This window comes from Prunus persica, chromosome G6 (genome assembly GCF_000346465.2).
Source record: "Prunus persica cultivar Lovell chromosome G6, Prunus_persica_NCBIv2, whole genome shotgun sequence".
Taxonomy (NCBI): domain Eukaryota; kingdom Viridiplantae; phylum Streptophyta; class Magnoliopsida; order Rosales; family Rosaceae; genus Prunus; species Prunus persica.
In genome coordinates, this window is record NC_034014.1 from 7,547,284 (window position 1) to 7,564,915 (window position 17,632).

General features: G+C 36.8%; 2 protein-coding genes and 1 pseudogene across 8 annotated transcripts; 1 reads left to right on the forward strand and 2 right to left on the reverse strand.

Annotated features, from left to right (window-relative positions):
* On the reverse strand, nt 359–7,692 carry LOC18772343. 7 transcript variants are annotated; one of them, XM_020567555.1, is made up of 10 exons: nt 7,459–7,692; nt 5,514–5,606; nt 4,565–5,406; nt 3,794–4,075; nt 3,657–3,713; nt 3,131–3,234; nt 2,450–2,831; nt 1,277–1,469; nt 1,118–1,172; nt 584–671 (listed from the first exon to the last, which is right to left on the reverse strand). In XM_020567555.1, the coding sequence occupies exons 2-9, from the start codon at nt 5,584–5,586 to the stop codon at nt 1,159–1,161; spliced, it is 1,947 nt and encodes a 648-aa protein (XP_020423144.1). In that variant the 5' UTR covers nt 5,587–5,606; nt 7,459–7,692; the 3' UTR covers nt 584–671; nt 1,118–1,158. The 7 variants fall into 7 exon arrangements, with proteins under 7 accessions (XP_020423141.1, XP_020423140.1, XP_020423143.1 ...); XM_020567556.1 differs by having other exon boundaries at nt 1,340–1,469; nt 7,459–7,691; XM_020567552.1 differs by having other exon boundaries at nt 359–671; nt 1,118–1,469; nt 5,514–5,598; nt 7,459–7,691.
* On the forward strand, nt 8,561–11,664 carry LOC109949920 (annotated as a pseudogene).
* On the reverse strand, nt 11,372–16,679 carry LOC18774718. The gene is made up of 10 exons (XM_007204955.2): nt 16,168–16,679; nt 15,942–15,992; nt 14,728–14,847; nt 13,875–14,318; nt 13,259–13,701; nt 12,681–12,780; nt 12,421–12,480; nt 12,142–12,231; nt 11,944–12,060; nt 11,372–11,834 (listed from the first exon to the last, which is right to left on the reverse strand). Exons 1-10 carry the CDS (start codon nt 16,561–16,563, stop codon nt 11,523–11,525), a joined length of 2,133 nt encoding a protein of 710 aa, XP_007205017.2. The 5' UTR covers nt 16,564–16,679; the 3' UTR covers nt 11,372–11,522.

Here is a 17,632-nt window from a genome sequence, read left to right on the forward strand (position 1 = left end):
AGTAAACATGCTATTAGGTCTGTAATTTGAGTGGACTGAAGTTTATAGAACCGCAATTCCATTTTGGAAGGTTGATATCTGAGTGGACCCAAGTTTTACAACTTTATAAAGTCAAAGGATATATAAAAGGGAATCCATAAAATGTCCAAAGTCAAAAGGCAAAACAACACAAGCAAGTCGGTAGTTTGGCAAGTTGGTAGCCCATACCGCAATAATAACAAGCAGACATTGTGACTTTTTGGCAAGTTGGTAACCATATTGTGACTTTTTGACCTAAATGATATAATGTCATGCTAAATGCACACATTGGTAAGGACTTCATCCAACTATTGTATGCTCAAACAAGAATCATACCAAATTGACGGTGAAATATGCCAAAGGGCTAAATTCTTTCATTTATTTCTTTTCATTCTTCAAATACAAAAAGATCTCACATGCATTGTGAAGTTCACTGAGGTTTCTAGCAATCTATTTGCTCTGACCCTTTTAACAGCAGTTGAGAGGGGGGCCGTGCATTACTCTTGGTGGTGGAAAACGAAGACATTGCATGAGTATTACGAGCGGACCTTTTTTTGCCTTGGATATGGATAGATGACGGCCAACTCCATAACGCGCTGCAAAACAGATTCTGGAACGTGATCGGATGCTCGCTTGCTTATATCTCTCTTGATCTGCATGATAAAGAAATAGAAGAATGATGTATCTACCCATCAAGCTCACAATAGGAGTTCTGATTTACCAAATTTCAACTCTTAATTATTGATCACAGCAAACAAGTTAAAAAACTCAGTTCAAATAAGAAGCTTTATTTCAGAAGATATTGCCAGTCTAGTTCACTAGTTACATAATGCTCTTCCATGTCAACAGGGCAACAACGCCACTAGACACTACAGTAAGACAAATGCAAAGCGAGAACCACAACATGCGTAGAGATTATAAATTGGTAGTAAAAGCTTGCGGTTGCATGCATAAGGTAATTTATATAGATAAGAATCCGATAATCTTGACATGCCAAAGAAAATCAGCTTTGAAGATTGCTCAGGCGCGACAGTGAGCATGTAAAATATCTGCTCACGATGTTAAACTACAAATCAGGTAAAAGTAATTTCAACCAAACCTCTCTCTTTCTGCAACTGAGTGCAGCTTGCTTTTAACAAATTACGCCATTTGTCCTGAAAATCCAAAGAGATTAAATCAATGGCTGTGCGATGCAAACATGAAGAAAACAGTAATCTCTTCATTTCACTCCATTTTCCAACTCCACACTGAGAAACACCTTCAATTAACTTCATCACTTGAGAAGAAGTCCAAGATGTATAAAGCTTTGTCTGTTTGCTACCTTTTCGAGTATTTATCCTCGAGACACTCTCATCTTCAGAAATCTCCTCTCGCGACTTTGCTGGAGAATACTCAATCTCAAGTTTCTCACTGGATCCTAGGAGTCTGTGGTCCTTGCAATCCTCAGAGTTCTGGACATACATTACCGATAAATGCATTATAAACAAGACAAATACTTCCTGCGTGTACAACATTTTGTATTAGAGTTCCTACAGGTATTACGGTCTCGCTCTCCCCGAGATGATCCTTGTCATTTTGATCATACAACAATTATTAATTTTTAATATTTAATTTTGTAATTAGAGTTCGAATTTGAGAGTGACATAACTGGTTCTTTATTTATTTTTACAATAACATAACTGGTTATTTGGAACATATATTATGACAGCAGTTGGAATTTTGTTGTTCACATATATCTTAATCTTATGGCAGTCAAGGCGGCACGCCATTAAAAGAAATAAAATAAAATAAAGAAAACACTGGAGAAAATCTGGATGGATCAAGATTTTTGTTTTTATGGGAATATTTTAATTTGGAATTAGGTGTGACAAGATTATTTTGTATTGTATGCACTTGAATATTGCTCCTAAACAAAGCAAAAATAAACAACAAAACCTCAAGCTGGATATCATCAACAGCCACAGGACGCATATGTAAAAGTTGAAACAAAATGAAATTGGTATCAGATCTTGGTGAATGTGTTTTGGGTGTACAGACAAACAAGTCTGAAATCGACTCTAGCAAGCAGCATGACTCAGCTGGAAAAAAAATATATATACATATTTCTTCCTTACTATTTAGGGCATATTTCTGTTATGACTTATTATTTAGGGCATGTTTACTTACTAGAAATAGATGAAGCTATGAATCGAAGAACTTAGGAATAAGAGAATTGGAATTGGATCAATTACTCTTCCAATTCCTAGTTTTGCAGGTATTGAATTACGGATTTTAACATGAAACCCACAAAAGTTTTGATTTCTTACATTTAGTAAACGCAGGGGAGGGAAAGTCATGAAAAACGCAGGGAAGCAAGAAAATTCAATTACCCATTCCTAATAAGTAAACATGCTATTGAAGAATGAAGATTCAGAGACGAAAAGTTGCTCACATTATTGCAGCAAATTCCTTGGATGCAAAAAGTTGACTCCAAGCATTGTAGTTGGCCAGTTCGATCGCGGTATCGCGGTATCTTTGAAAATATCCTATCATTTGTGTAAGGAAAAAAAAAAAAAAAAACACACCATTGTAGTAGAACCGCAATCACACTTTGAAGGTTGATATTTGAGTGGTCTGAAGTTTTACAACTTTGGAAAGTCAAAGGATAAAGAAAATCCATTAAAAAGTCAAAAGCCAAAAGCCAAACAACACAAATAAGCAGGTAAATTGCCAAGTTGGTAACCCGTACCGCAATAATAAGCGCTGACCAAATGACAACGACTACTTGAGATAAGGATGAGAAAAAGACATACACAGAACTGTTTCCCTGTTGACTGTTGATCAATAAACTAAAAAATTGATCAAATAATTGGCATGACCTAAATAATATAATGTCATGCTAAATGCGTTAAGTAATTCATCTACACACAAGAATTATACAAAATTGATGGAGCTAGATGTCAAAGGGCACAACTCTTTCATTTATTTTTATTTTTCAGTCTTTCACTACAAAAGAACTCACATGTATTGTGAAGTTCACTGAGGTTTCTAGTAATCTATTTTCTCTTTTGGGGGCAGTGCATTACACTCGTTGGTTGCAAAAGAAGACATAGCATGAGTATTACAAGTGGACCTTTTTCGCCTTGGATACGGATAAATGACGGCCAACTCCCTAACGCGCTGCAAAACAGATTCCGGGACATGATCTGATGCTTGCTTGCTTATATCTCTCTTAATCTGCATGATAAAGAAATAGAAGAATGAAATATCTACCCTTCAAGCTCACAACAGGAGTTCTGATCTACCAAATTCCAACTCTTAATTACATTCATCATACTAAATAATCCAAAAAGCTCTCTTCAAATAAGAAGCTTTATTTCAGAAGATATTGCCAGTACTAGTTCACTAGTTGCATAACACTCTTATATGTCAACAAGGCAATAACTCCCCAAGATACTATACTAAGAATAAATGCAGCGCAAGAACCACAACATGTTTAGAGATTATAAGGTAATTTATTTAGATAAGAATCAGATAACAGATATCTTGAAATGCCAAACAAAATCTGCTTTAAAGATGCTCAGGGGTCACACTGACCATGTAAAATATCTGCTCACGATGTTAAAATAGAGATAAAGTAAAAGTAATTTCAACCCCACCTTTCTCTCTTTCTGCAACTGAGTGCAGCTAGCTTTTAACAAATTACGCCATTTGTCCTGAAAAGCCAAAAAGATTAAAAATCATTCTAATCCCAAATATGTTGGGAGAAATAACAATAAAAAATGCCATGAACTACCTTAATATCAACAGCTGTGCGATGTGAACATGAAGAAAACAGTAATCTCTTCATTGCACTCCACCTTCCAACTCCACACTGAGAAACACCTTCAATTAACTTCATCACTTCAGAAGAAGTCCAAGATGTGTAATGCTTTATCTGTTTGCTATCTTTTTGAGTACTTCTCCTCAAGACACACTCATCATCAGAAATTTCCTCCCGCGATTTTGCTGGAGAATACTCAATCTCAAGTTTCTCACTGGATCTTAGGAGTCTGTGGTCCTTGCAATCCTCAGAGTTCTGTGCATAAATTACCGATAAATGCATTACAAACATGGCAAATACTTTCCTGCATGTACAACACCTTGTCTAACTCAAATTCAAATGGACATGGATGGTCCTTGACTTTATTGTTTTAATGTATTTCATTTAGATGATAAGGCAAAATCTTGGTACAATGCAGAATGTGCAAAATGCATTGAAAGCAGCTGTTTTTACTTAGGATAACACGTCACTTTCTAATTTTGAAAAGAAAAACAGACCAGGCAATCCATAATCTTGTAGTATCCACACAAAAAATTAAACTTTATTACAAAGGTGGCACAATAAGTTGATTATCTTTTTTTAATTCTTCACTTGTCATACTTTTCATCAGCAGTTTGATTGCAGAAGGGACAAGAATCTGATAGCTCATTAGGTAATGTAAAATAAGGTAAACAGATTTACATTGGACGATCTACAAGGAACCCATTAATTATATACCAAATGACAAATTCAAATGTTCCTTACCAGAGATGAGTTATGTTCCTCTAACTGGCCCGCTTCCACTGGAAGGCCAAATGGAACTTGAATACAACCTACTTCATAAGATTTATCTTGACAAAGCAATGTTTCTTCCTGAGTCTCCTTCTGCCTATTATTTTTGTCAGATCTAACATGCAGAAAGCTGTTCTTGGACCTCTTACAAGCCACTCCACATTTTCTACTATAAAATTTTGATTTAGACTCTGCTAATTCTTCAATGTATCTCCTGGGAGGCCTTCGTGATCTCTTTTGCATGGCAAATGCTCCTGCTTTGTCCCTTTCATCCGACGAGCACAGTTCAATTTCACTAACCCTAGAATTTGAGGTCTTCAAAGATTCAAGGTCAGCAAGCTTCTTCCATTTTACCTGCAGATCTCTGGACATACCTTCATCACTTAGTGATCCTTTGATTGTGCCAGTATCCTTTCCAAAGAACTCAATGCTAGACGAGAGAACAGTTTTTACTTCATTTTTTGTGGTCATTAGACCACATTCTGCGAGGTTTGAACCACTTTCTAACCCAAAAAAATTTTGCAAACCAGGTGAAATACTGTGCTTCGGCCACTGCTTGTCTATTACTGGTGTTTCATATCTGAACATGTTCCTAAAGACCAATTGTCGTTCTTGTACTGACATATGATCAAGCAAAAGAGAACTGCGGTTATCCTTGTATCCAAGCCTTGGAGTGCTCTCACAAGACAAATCTGACATCTCAGCACCACAGTATTCTTTATAGACACCTGGGGAGTGGCTTTCTAAACCAGCATTTTGCAGACAAGAGTCTGGACCACCTTCTGATTTGAAGACTTTATCAGAATGTTTGGCTTCTGCAGGAAGGAGGAAAAGAGGAAACTTCTCTTGAAATTTGAGGGGAGAAATAAGCATCTTGACGAAACTAATTTATTAGACTGGGAAGGATTCTGAAAATACCTACCCCAAAGATATTCTTGACAAGTTGGGAGACTAATCCTTCCATGGCAGACTGCATTGTCCGTTCCCTGGAACATTCTATCAAGAAGCTACAACACTATCACAACCATCAGACTTAGAAAAAGAAGAGATAAAAATCAGAAAGCACTATAGTGACAAAGTTAAGCGTTGGATAAATCATTCCAATCACAAGAGAAATAAGATCGCAAGAAATCTTCCTCTCTCTTCATGCAGTACTGCACTACTATAATGTTACCCCAGGAGGCCATGTAATCATTCAGACTTGAGTTTATATCAATCACATGGCATGCATTGTTGGGACTTGGGAGTACAATCTTTCAGAGTTGGCTGGCTAACAAATGAGCTGATTTACCAACACCAGTGTTTTAAAGCGCAAAAGCCTAAAGTAAGGCGTCCTATGCCCCGCAAGGTGAGGCATAAGCTTTTCGGACTCAAATTTTTACAAATAAAAATACATAAAAGATATAGTATAGTTTTTAAAAAAAGGAATTACTTGTCATTCAATCATAAGAAAAACACATGATATAAGTAATTACTTGACTTCTATTGTACGATTTTTCTCTCAACTTGGTATGTGTGTGTGTGTGTGTGTGTGTGTGCATATGTTTGCACTTAAAGTAAGAGAGAGAACACCACTATCAAGTTTTATCTTATTGGACTCAATATTGCCTGAGATTTCTTCATTATTGAACCACTTTTGAGATTTCAATGGGTAAAAGTCAAGAACACTGCCAAGCAAGTCGTTGTCACATTCAGGTTCTACTAGTTGCTCCAAGTCTACAGGTTTAACTTTTGAGGAAGTGAAAATGGGTACATATGGGTCCAACGACAAAAACAATGGATATTTTCATGAGGAAACATCAACATGGTGAACTTTCCAATTATTTGGGAAGAAAACTAAGATTTAAGAAAGATTATTGGAAATGAAATCATATTTCGGTTTATATTCAATGCCTGGAGTCATTAATCAGAATATTCACTCAACTCCAAGAGATGTACTATAAGTATGGTTGACTCTTAGGAATGTTTGCAATCCCACCATCAGTTTTCAAAATGTCCTCCAACGACGCACATCCAATGTGGTCTGGAATTTTCTTTTTACTTGCCTATAAACAATTCAAGTTTAAAATCCAAATGGAATGAAAAATTAGGCACTTAATCTTAATATACGGGCAAAAGGTTGCTAGAAGGTAGAGACCTCAAACCATTCTGTAAAAACTATTTTCTTCTTCAAATCAGTCGCAAGTACGCTGTTCTTTTCATGCAGGACAAAAAAATTCATTCAGCAAGAGGCTACTCAAGCATTACATAAGAACGAATACTTGAGTTGTGTCTAACACAGGCATTTATAGAGGCAAAAAAACTATATTCGCATAATCTTGCATTCACGTCACTCCCATCAAAGGAAATGAACAGACATCACAGACTCAAACTAGCAGCAACAACTTTTTCCTCTCTTTTGAGTTGTCTTTGGTGGGGACAATTTTCACCATCAAGTAAATCACAATAGGATCATTCAGTCATAACAGGAAACCAAACCCGCATTAAGGAAATGTCACTTTGTTACTTTCAAGTTTCAAACAATTACCAACACACAGCAAATTGCACCAAATAAAAAGCAATGCACAACCTCACAACCATGCAATTAACCTCATACCATGCATCCATTGAATCCCAATACACCAATTTAGACAATAATCATATAATTCTCCAAATATTTTGACTAAATATAAGCAACCCCAAGAACCATAAGGGCTCAAAACATAATAAACAAATTGTATACACAATAAGAGCTGTGAAATGCATGTAGGACCAGAAAAGCAGTACCATGTTAACTACTAATAACAGTGAGAAGAAGAAAGAAAAAAATAAAAATAAAAAGGAAAATGGGTTGTGTGGAATTGCCAAGAAAGGTAAAGAGAAATTACCTCAACATATAAAGGCTCACAAGGACCCAAAAGCTTATTTTTGGAACAGAGAGAGAATGGTAGAGAAAGGAAAGTAGAATCGTAATGTTATAACCAGTGAAGGGCGACGGATTTGAAATGCATTAGAAAGTTGAAATGGAATGGAGTCTGGTGGGTGACAGCAGAGTAACACAGCATTGGTCATTTTCTTTTCTTTTCTTTTTTCATGAGGAAAAACAGAACATTGGTATTTCGCCATCGCCTGTGAGCGAATGACGGCGTTAGTAGCTCGTTGCTATTGCTGGGTTATAACTTATATGTTCAGATGTTCTGTTCAATAGACGGTCAGCCGTATGAAACGTAAACGGAACTGTCAAGTAATTGTAATGAAAATGCTTTTTGGGAGACTCTGGTTTTCCAAAAAGCACTTTTTAAGTGTTTATGCACTCGAAAAAAAAATATCGATGCGCTCCAAGAAGGAAGTATGAAGCGGCCCCCTAAAAACTGCCCCAACTAATGTGAGAGGTTTTGTTCGATTTTTACACAAAAAAGTCTAATCTTGAACCGAATGGAACCAAATCGCAATTAATTTGCTCGGATTCAATTATGTATCGGTACTTTTTTTATAAAAAAAATTATAAAAAAAGACCAAAGTAAAGCCGGGAGACTAGATTTTTTTTATTTTATATATATATATATCCCGAGTATAGCCGGCTATACTATTTTTTTAATAATAAAAAACCGTAGTATAGCCAGACGGCTCTACGCTTTTCATAAATAAAAAAACACCGGGTATAGCCGTGCGGCTATACTATTTATAAAAAAACCCGCCTGGCGCCCTGCGCCCGCTTGGGCATGTGTTAAACAGCCGCGCGGCTGTACTATTTATAAAATAAAAAAGGGCCCCCCGGGGTCTAGAGCCCATTTTGCCACGTGTCAAAAACGTATAGCAGCGCGGCTAGACTATTTTTATATATATTAAAATCCCGAGTATAGCAGCACGGCTAAACGATTTTAATACTATTTAATTCAAGTAATATTTTATTATTGGTTAAACCTGTGGACATGATGTTTTTTTAAAATTATAATTCAAAATTTACCGTTGCCGCAAACAACCAAACAGCTTTACCAGTTTGCCAAATGGCCATATCTATGTCTCTCTCTCTCTTTGAATCAATAAAGCCATGGCCTTTACTTGCAGCAGAGCTTCTTTCTTCTTTCACCACCGGGTTCGATACGGGTGAGACTCATTGACTCACTGAGATGCTGAAGATGATGATGCGGAATATAGCTGCTTCTGCTTCTTTTTATTGCAGCAGCGGGAGATGGAGAGGTATGCCTTGTCTTCATACTAACTCCACTGTTGTTGTTTTCGCCAACAATTACTTTGCTTTCTTTCACTCTCAATCTTCTAAACCTATCAAATCTACAAGAACCCAACTAGAGCAGGCAGTGAGAAACTCACCAACATCACAACTGTTGAGAATGCTTTCAATGTGTTTGATAGAATGCTTCAAAAGCGTCCTCTGCCTTCACTTGTTCGTTTCACTCAAATCTTGACTCAAGTTGCGAAATTGAAACATTATTCGGCAGTCATCTCATTGTATAACCAAATGGGTGCGTGGGGAATCCTGATCTTTATACCCTAACCATTCTTATCAATTGTTATTGTCATTTGAACCAAATAGGGTTTAGTTTATCTGTATTGGGAAAATTCTTCAAACTTGGTCTTGAACCAAATGTCTTGACCTTCAACACTCTAATCAACGGCTATCTTCTCGAGCATAGAGTAGCGGAGGCAGCAGCCCTTTTCCACAAAATGATGAGGGCAGGTAATTGGAAGCCTAATGTGGTTACTTTCGGCACATTAATAATGGGCTTTTGCATGAGGGGTAACAACTGTGCAGCTATTCAATTGCTTAGGAAGATGGAGGAAAGGCCTTGCAAGCCTGACCTAGTTGCCTATAGCAGGATCATTGACAGTCTTTGTAAGGATACACAAGTTGTTGATGCATTGAACCTCTTCTCAGAAATGATAAGCAAGGGTATTGCCCCAAATGTCATTACCTATAACTCTTTGATGAATGGAGTTTGCAAATTAGGCGAGTGGAAAGAAGCTACAAGGTTGTTGAATGAAACGGTCAGTAAAAATATCGTTCCAGATGTGTTCACGTTCAAAGTCTTGGTAGACACACTTTGTAAGGAGGGGATGGTCGTGGAAGCAGAAGGTGTAGTTGAAATGATGATTCAAAGAGATATTGAACCTGATATGGTTACATACAATTCACTTATGGATGGTTGGTTACTGTTTGCGAGGAGAAATAGGTAAGGCACAATAAGTTTTTGAACTAATGCTTAGCAAGGGCTCGATGGTTAATGTTGTCAGTTACAACACATTGATAAATGGCTATTGTAAGCTTAAAAAAATAGATGAGGCCATGATGCTTTTTCTAGATATGTGTCATAAGGGATTGGTTCCAGATACCGTTACTTATAACACTCTTGTGAACAGGTTTTGCAAAGTGGGTGGAATATAAGATGCACGAAGGTTGTTCTTTGAGATGCAAGATTGTGGCCAACTTCCAAATTTTCAAACTTATGTTGTTATACTGGATGGCCTGTGTAAAAACCGACAACTTTCCAGGGCAATGCAATTGTTTAGAGAGATGGAAGCGAAGAAGTTGGATGTTAATATTGTGGTTTACACTATCTTATTGAAGGTTTGTTCATAGCTGGAAAAATTGAATCTGCAAGGGATCTCTTTTGTAGTTTAGCATCAAAAGGACTTCAACCTAATGTGTGGACATACAATATAATGATTAATGGACTATGTATCGGGGGTGTAAAAAGTGAAGCAGAAAAGTTGTTGGTCGAAATGGAAGAGAAAGGCCGTTCTCCAGATGGTTGCACATATAACACAATTATCAGAGGGTTTATCAGTAACAATAAGACATCAAGGGCGATGGTACTTATTCAACAAATGGTGGAGAAGGGTTTCTCTGCAGATGCATCAACAACGGAGTTGATAGTTCAATTACTGTCAAGAGATAAAGTCGATCCTGCTTTGTTGCTGTTGATAAAAGAATCACTGTGAAGTTAATATGCATCTGTGGACAATGAAATTTGAAACTGCTGCACCTTCGACGACCATGAAGGCATTTCAGTGGTTGTGCATATGGCAGGAGGTGAAAATCCCTTCTCACTTGCATTCTTAATTTTGGGTATTAATTTTGTTTAATGGAATTGCTGTTGTATTTTTCTATTTTGTATGTACAGTAGGAGAAGCTCTGTTTCAACAAAAGATCCCATACAAACCTCTGTCCACTGATGCAAAGGCGCAATTGCAGGGTAACCCCATGCAGCTATGCATTGCATTTATTTGGGTTTAGAGGGTTCTTGTATGATTTTAGTTATACGTTATAACACATTACTTTTTCTCTAACTTCTCTCCTACAAAAACTATAATTTCCCTCACCACATCCACATGTATAGTACATGAAGGTTTCTAGTACACTAATTTTTTTCTCTTGCACTATTTTTAGTTATTAGTATATTCTCATTCTTGTTTGGAGGGCTACCGGATGGTTGCCGGGTTATATAAAACGAAGGGAGGCTTGACTAGTTGCGATAGGCTTGACAAGTTGACAATGTCTACAGGACTCAATGTCTTTTGAGCCTTTTTTTGGCAGTGGGCAATAACCCAATCAAACCGATCATTGAATGGATTGGTTTGGTTTGGTTTAATTTATGCTACTAGTTTGAGACTTTAACCAAACCAATTTTTCCATGTGTGTTATATTAGTTTGGTGTGGAATTTAAAGTACAAACATTGCACTTTTTGTTTTGGTTTTTTATTTTTTTAATCCCTTTAGGTATACCTTTAAAATTCAATTAACTGGTTACTAATTAGTGCATTCAACTAAACGATTATAGCTTAAGTAGTTAAAACATTCATTTAAGCACCTGAGGTCATGTTTTCAATTCTCCCCAATATCGCTTGTATCATAATTATCAACTAGTCCAATACCTCTTCTATTCACATATGCACGTGGTATAAATGGTAAGTGGACACCAAATCAAGAAAATTACATGGCCAACAAATACTGAAACTCAAAATCATATGGCATTTTCTCAACAGTGGCAGAAATCTTGGCACTGCTAACTTGGCCCCTGAAGCAATCCACCATTGATTTTCTCAACGACCCAGATGTTGGCAACTGGTGGCAAACCCACTGAACCAGTGAGTCTACATCCACAGCAAAATCAAGCATGTTCCCAAGCAGCAATTCTGGGAACACAATTTTCTTTGTGCTGGTCACCACAATTGATGCTTGCAGGTACTCCAACTTTGATTTCTCCAGCTCAGCTACAACACCTTCAGCTGTGTATATTCTCACCTGAAAAATTAATGCAACTTTTAGTTCTGAAAATTCTTTAGCATTAACATTCAGCACATAATGAAATGCAATGCAATGCAATGGCAGAACATTTTATATGAAGTTTTACCGCTGGAGAAGAACGTGTTCCACAGCACAGAGCAAATGTGACATTAGGATCCATGGACTCGAGACCATAGAGTTGCCGAACACCGGCTTTATCGTCTTCATCTTCATTCTGAAGAGCCTGTGAAAAATTTTCATGATGGGAGATCATACTGATTTAGAATACGTGTTTGATTCATATAGGACGAGTCATAATATTTACCTCTTTCATAGTGGAAGGTGGTGGCTTCCTCAGAATATAATGCTCTATGGCTTCAGCATTTAAAGTCTTACCTCCTATGTTCAGGGTTGCCTGAAATCAAACCATTATTTGTTATGCCTAAGATTATTACAAGGAATTGAAGGGTGACAAGACAAGTAGTACATGCTTCTGGTACTTCAATAATCTTATCATCATGAAACAAGTTGTTGTTCTGCAATGAACTACTGCCTACTGTAATTTCTAGCAATTTGATGCCTTTAGTTGAAGTTTGGGGCTTACCTTGCTTATTAATGTGAGTAATTTTTCGGTGGAAGCCGGCACTCCATAATGAAGAAAACCCTGAAAATAGAAAAATTTATGTCAATCCAACATGAGAAAGCTTGGGCAAACCATGGATAAATAAACTCTGCATTGCTATTCTGATGGGTGCCTTGCAAACATTGGTTCTTGGATGCACTAAAAGTGCACTTGAGGCTGGACATCTCTCAAATGAAAAGAAATAAGCAGAAGGAAAAAGAAGAAAGCTTTGTTGTATATACATTCAAAATACAAGCATTGTACATGTTGATCCAGAATGCCAGCTTCTGTTGGTATGTCAAGGACCCCAAATCCACCACCCGAAGATCGTTCATCAATACCCTGCGGTGCACAAGTACAATATATAGAGAAAAGTTACGATCACAACATAACAATCTGAGCATGGTAGGGATTGTTAGACAATCACTAGTCCCAAAAGCTTAAGCTATCAGAGAATGGGTCAACAATGTATATCAATTTTACACCCTCCCTCACGTGTAGACTATAGGCCCATCCTACATATGGAGAGGCAGGCCGACAAAGAAGTGGAGAGCATGAGAACATGAATCGAACTTAGGACCACTTGCTAAGAATGTTCTGATATCATGTTCAACAACCACTAGCCTCAAAAATTTAAGATGTCAGAAAATAGGCCAACAATGTTTATCAAACTTACAATGATTTTAGTATTCTATTTTAGATTATGACACTCGAAATTGAGTATTTTATAATATTTACACTCAAAGTGGGAGGGCCAGAATCTAAATTGGGAGTGCTAAAATCACCATCATACTATATATGACAATTAATTCGAACATACCTTAACTTTCTTATCAAAGGAATGGAATTGGAGGCAGAAATGGATTTTGGGTCCATAGAGATTGAGGTGAAAATGACCAAGTTCTTGTAAGGGCCAATGTCCCTAGGAATTGAGTCTTCCACATTGAAGATGCCATAAGGGTCTTGTTGCCTTGATTCCTTTTGTAACAAAACTAGGCTTGACTTTGAGTTTAAGGTGGTTTCATCCCTGAAGCTTCTTGAGGTTATAGAAGAGTTCAAGGACCTGGAAATGGGGCCTGATTTCTCCAATTCCATAGTTCTGGTTGTTCTGAGAAGCCTAACGTATATGAAGTTGAGACACTTCATAATTTCTTCAGAGAGCCTGTTTGGTTGCCAACTCTGGATGTTCTCTTCTAATTGTGTTGGAATTGGTAGAGATTTTGGTGGGAGTTCTGAACAAATCCCTGGATTACGTTCTTTTAGCTGAAAAAAAAAAAAAAGAAGAAGAAAAGAAAAACATTAATTGGTTGGTGATAATCACCGGATCAGAGTTGTAATACTCTACTAACTCATACCTTACAGCAATAATCATTAAAAATGTACATGAAATTTGGAAATTATATGATCAATTAAAAATGTATACATTACAGTAATACCTTGGGTGATGGATATCTTGGAGCTCGCAAGGGTGAGGATGCCCTCAATATTCCATTTTTTCTTGGAACCTTATTCTGAAATTTAACCTCATCGCAGAAATAATTTTCTTTCTGATCAGCAATTCCTCTCAAGCTTCCAATTTTCTCATTTAGGCTGAGGTCGTTCAGATGATCATAATCACCTTTTATAGCTTTACTTATGAAATGCAATGCCTTGGTTTCGTACCCCATCCTCTCACCTTTATTGTTCATGGGGCTTGGCATGGATATATATGATGCACGGGCAACGGGGTTACTTATTAGGGTTTCATGTTGCCATTGTTTCGATTTTGCTTCCTTAGTAGCTTCTTCATGCTTCAGCCCAAGTTGAAGTTGGCTGATTTGGCCTTCGAGTCGAGCAATTTCTCCTTCAACCATTGCTAGCTCTGCCAAAAGCTCCTTCATCTGCGTTCTCATAGAGAGTAATATATTTACTCTATTATGAACAAATAATGTTACTAGTAGAATTATGATGATAATGATTGTACTACATTTCTCCCTTATCGAGCACATAAGGTTAAAATACACAGTCTGATATATTATGTTACCAGACTGTGAATTATGACTGTCAATTATATATGAAATCATATTCGAATGCTCATATGAATTTAGAGTCTAACAATATTATAGAATTGCCAAAATAACTTTGTAACAATTGTCTAATTTTGACAAGAACGTTGTATAATTAAACTAAAACATCATACCTTACGTGAATTCATTTCTCATAAGGTGCCTTCAAAAAATACAGTGCATGCGTTTTCATAATTTCTATATGTACTGTACACAAGTGTAACAAGAAAAGGCAGAAGAGTACCTTGGGAGGAAGGAACCTTGGGAAAGAAATAGCAGAACCAGTAGTTTTCTGACTATAGACATGATCCAAAACCTCATGTACTTTCTCTTCTTGATTCAGCATTCTTTGAAGCAAAGAAACCTACCAAATAGAAACTTGTTACTGTCAATGCCACTCTCTCATCTACACCTAGAGGGTAGTTTGTTTGTATTGGAATGAATATGCTTTGTACCTTCATTTCAAAGAAACAATAAATAAATAAATTATCACCTTGTAATTTATGCATGTACATTCTTCATTATCTAATGGGTCCGTCCCAATTTCTGTTGCCAATTTGGTGAAACAATATGATAGGAAGAGTATTTTTAATATTCAAATTAATAAACTAGAAGATTAGGCGAGATTAGTTATTCAGTGCAGGTCACAGGATGCAAACATTCATTCTCGATCTCTAAGGAAAGATGACCTACACTTCGGGGAGCCCCCATGATCCATCCCCATATATTATTAATATACCAAAAAAAAAAAAATAGAAGAACTTGCAAGCACATACCTTAGAGCTAGCTAGAAAGATAAATAAATTTGGCTCCAAAAGAAAACAAAAAGAGCACCAATCCTAACAAAGGGAAAAACAGAAGAAAACCGATGTGCAGGCAGAGACTAGTGATGGAGAATTAAGAAGCATGGTTCCTTGACACTTCAAAAGTCAACTTTTTCAAAAGTCACACTTCGATGGTTTCCTGGACAAAGAAATGAATGATGTCCCTAAATTGGTCTTGGGAATCCAATTTGATCAGTACAATAATATCATCTTTAAAGATAAAGATGGTCTTCCAGTTGAAAGAAACCAGAGGTTTGAAAGATTAACCATGAAACCTTGATGAAGCATGAATGCTACATAGTTAACAAGGACGCCTAAAAATGACATATGTTGATAAATTAATGTCCCATTCGTTGGGCCATGCTTCTGCATTATCAATTTTAGTCACCTTTTTCATTGATCCTAGTTACACCAACATAGACCAGGGAGGGGAGCCCATCACCCTATGATTGCCAAATTTTCCGGGCTTCGAGCTGGCCGGTGATATTGGCACTCCCAGTTTATCCTCCGGCACTCTTATTACGTGTATATATATATATATAATTGTAAAATGCTCATTTGGAGTGTCAGTAGCTAAACTAGTAGTGCAAGAATCACTACTCTTATTTGTTTCAAGAAAAGAAGTACTACATACCTCTCTTTCAAGCTCCTCTCTCTTTCGCTGCCCACTAAGCTTCTTTTTCCGCTGCATTAGAAAGTAAAGGATCATAAATTATGTGCATAACAAATTGATCATAAATTAGCTACAGGAGTCCATATTAACCAAAATAAAATTTGTGCATATAATAATATTGGAATTAATATGTAACATTTCTAACAACATGATCAAGAGTGTCATCATAGACTCAAATGGAACTCACAATCTCCGATGGAGTGCGAACGGACAAGTCGCTGGGGCTGGCCATGAACAAAACCCCAGTGCAGCTACGCTTCAGCCAACTCCAACGCCTAGAATAAGAAGCAACATGAAGCCAAGAGGGTATGATATTGGTGAGGTTTTGAATTTGTCCAAAGTGTTGGTGTGAGAAGGACTTAAGCTTCGTGCCAAAGCAAGGGTGGCAGCTACTGCTGCTTCTGGTTGTTGTTTTTGTTGTTGACGTTTGATTTGAAGAATGTAAAAAATTATGGGGTGTTGAGGAGGAAGATGAGAGAGAGCTTTCAAGGTGATGATGATGATGATCATGATGATGAGGAGGAGGAGGAGCAGGACGTTGGATTTGGTATTGGGATAACTGTTGATGTTTTGGGTGGGGCATAATGCAGAGAAAATTAGAGCGGGTGGAGTGAGACGTACGTGGGCTTTGGTCTTGGCGTAGCTTGCAATTCTGGCTTTGGGGTTAAGCGGTTATACCTTACAAACAAGACCCTAATGATAGAAGCTTGTATAATTTAGGGATAAAAAATTCACAATGATCATTCATCAATTAACTTTTGCTTTGTACTTTCACCGTATCTACCAGGGCGGATTTTCTCAATACATAATTTTATGGGTCTTCTGGGGTTTTGTTCCCTGAACTACTTGTATATTATCAATTTAGCGCCTTAATGACTATCGTCAAATTTTTTAAATTCCATCCAAATTTCTGTCCAAATTAAACCTCACCTACCTAAAACTAGCCCCTTCACGCATGTGCCAATTGGTTTTCTTTTTTTTTTTAGAATTAAGAAAAGATTATGTTCTATAAAAGTATGACCTATTATCTAATTTTGTTTTTTATTTTTATTTTTTTAATTTGAAAAAATGTGAATTTACCATATTATCCTTATTTAATTAATAATTTCAATTCTTAATGTTTGAATTAACCAATGTCATTTTCTATAATAATATTATCCTTATTTTAAATAATAATCACCTCAACCTCCCCATCCCCTCCCCCTCCTCCTTCCTTTCCCCTTCTTTATATTCTTCTCCCCCACCCTCCACCTCTGATCTCTCTTGCACGCATATGGAGAGCTTAGCTTTTATGGTATGGAATATTAATGATAATGTAAATGATAATATTACCACAAACTGAGGTAATGAAATTCCCAGAGGGCACTTCCTCTTCCATGAAATGGCCATTTTCTATTAGGCTTCTGCAGGATAATCAGTGTGATTGGTGTTTAATAACGGAGATCAAACAATCAACCATCTTGCTAATTAATGTAAGATGAAATAATTATATTGTACTTTGTGATTATTACGTGGAAATCAATATTCTTGTTTATCAATTTTCAATGTGTTCTCCACTTCATAAACTCAAATTGATGAACAACTTGTTTAATACAAAAACAAACATTGGCGGATCAAATTGGATTCTTCTTTGGGATTTTGGAATTGGTTGT

Excerpts from the sequence above, each read along its gene's own strand:
- LOC18772343 (XM_020567552.1), bottom strand. The coding sequence starts at position 5,586 with ATGTTCCAGGGAACGGACAATGCAGTCTGCCATGGAAGGATTAGTCTC. Across the intron at positions 3,235-3,656 it reads AGTTGCAGAAAGAGAGAAAG|ATTAAGAGAGATATAAGCAA; the intron begins GTGGGGTTGAAA and ends TTTATCATGCAG. Across the intron at positions 2,832-3,130 it reads CCGTATCCAAGGCGAAAAAG|TCAACAGGGAAACAGTTCTG; the intron begins GTCCACTTGTAA and ends ATTGATCAACAG.
- LOC18774718 (XM_007204955.2), bottom strand. The coding sequence starts at position 16,563 with ATGCCCCACCCAAAACATCAACAGTTATCCCAATACCAAATCCAACGT. Across the intron at positions 15,993-16,167 it reads TTCGCACTCCATCGGAGATT|CGGAAAAAGAAGCTTAGTGG; the intron begins GTGAGTTCCATT and ends TTTCTAATGCAG. Across the intron at positions 12,781-13,258 it reads CCTTTGATAAGAAAGTTAAG|GGTATTGATGAACGATCTTC; the intron begins GTATGTTCGAAT and ends TGTGCACCGCAG.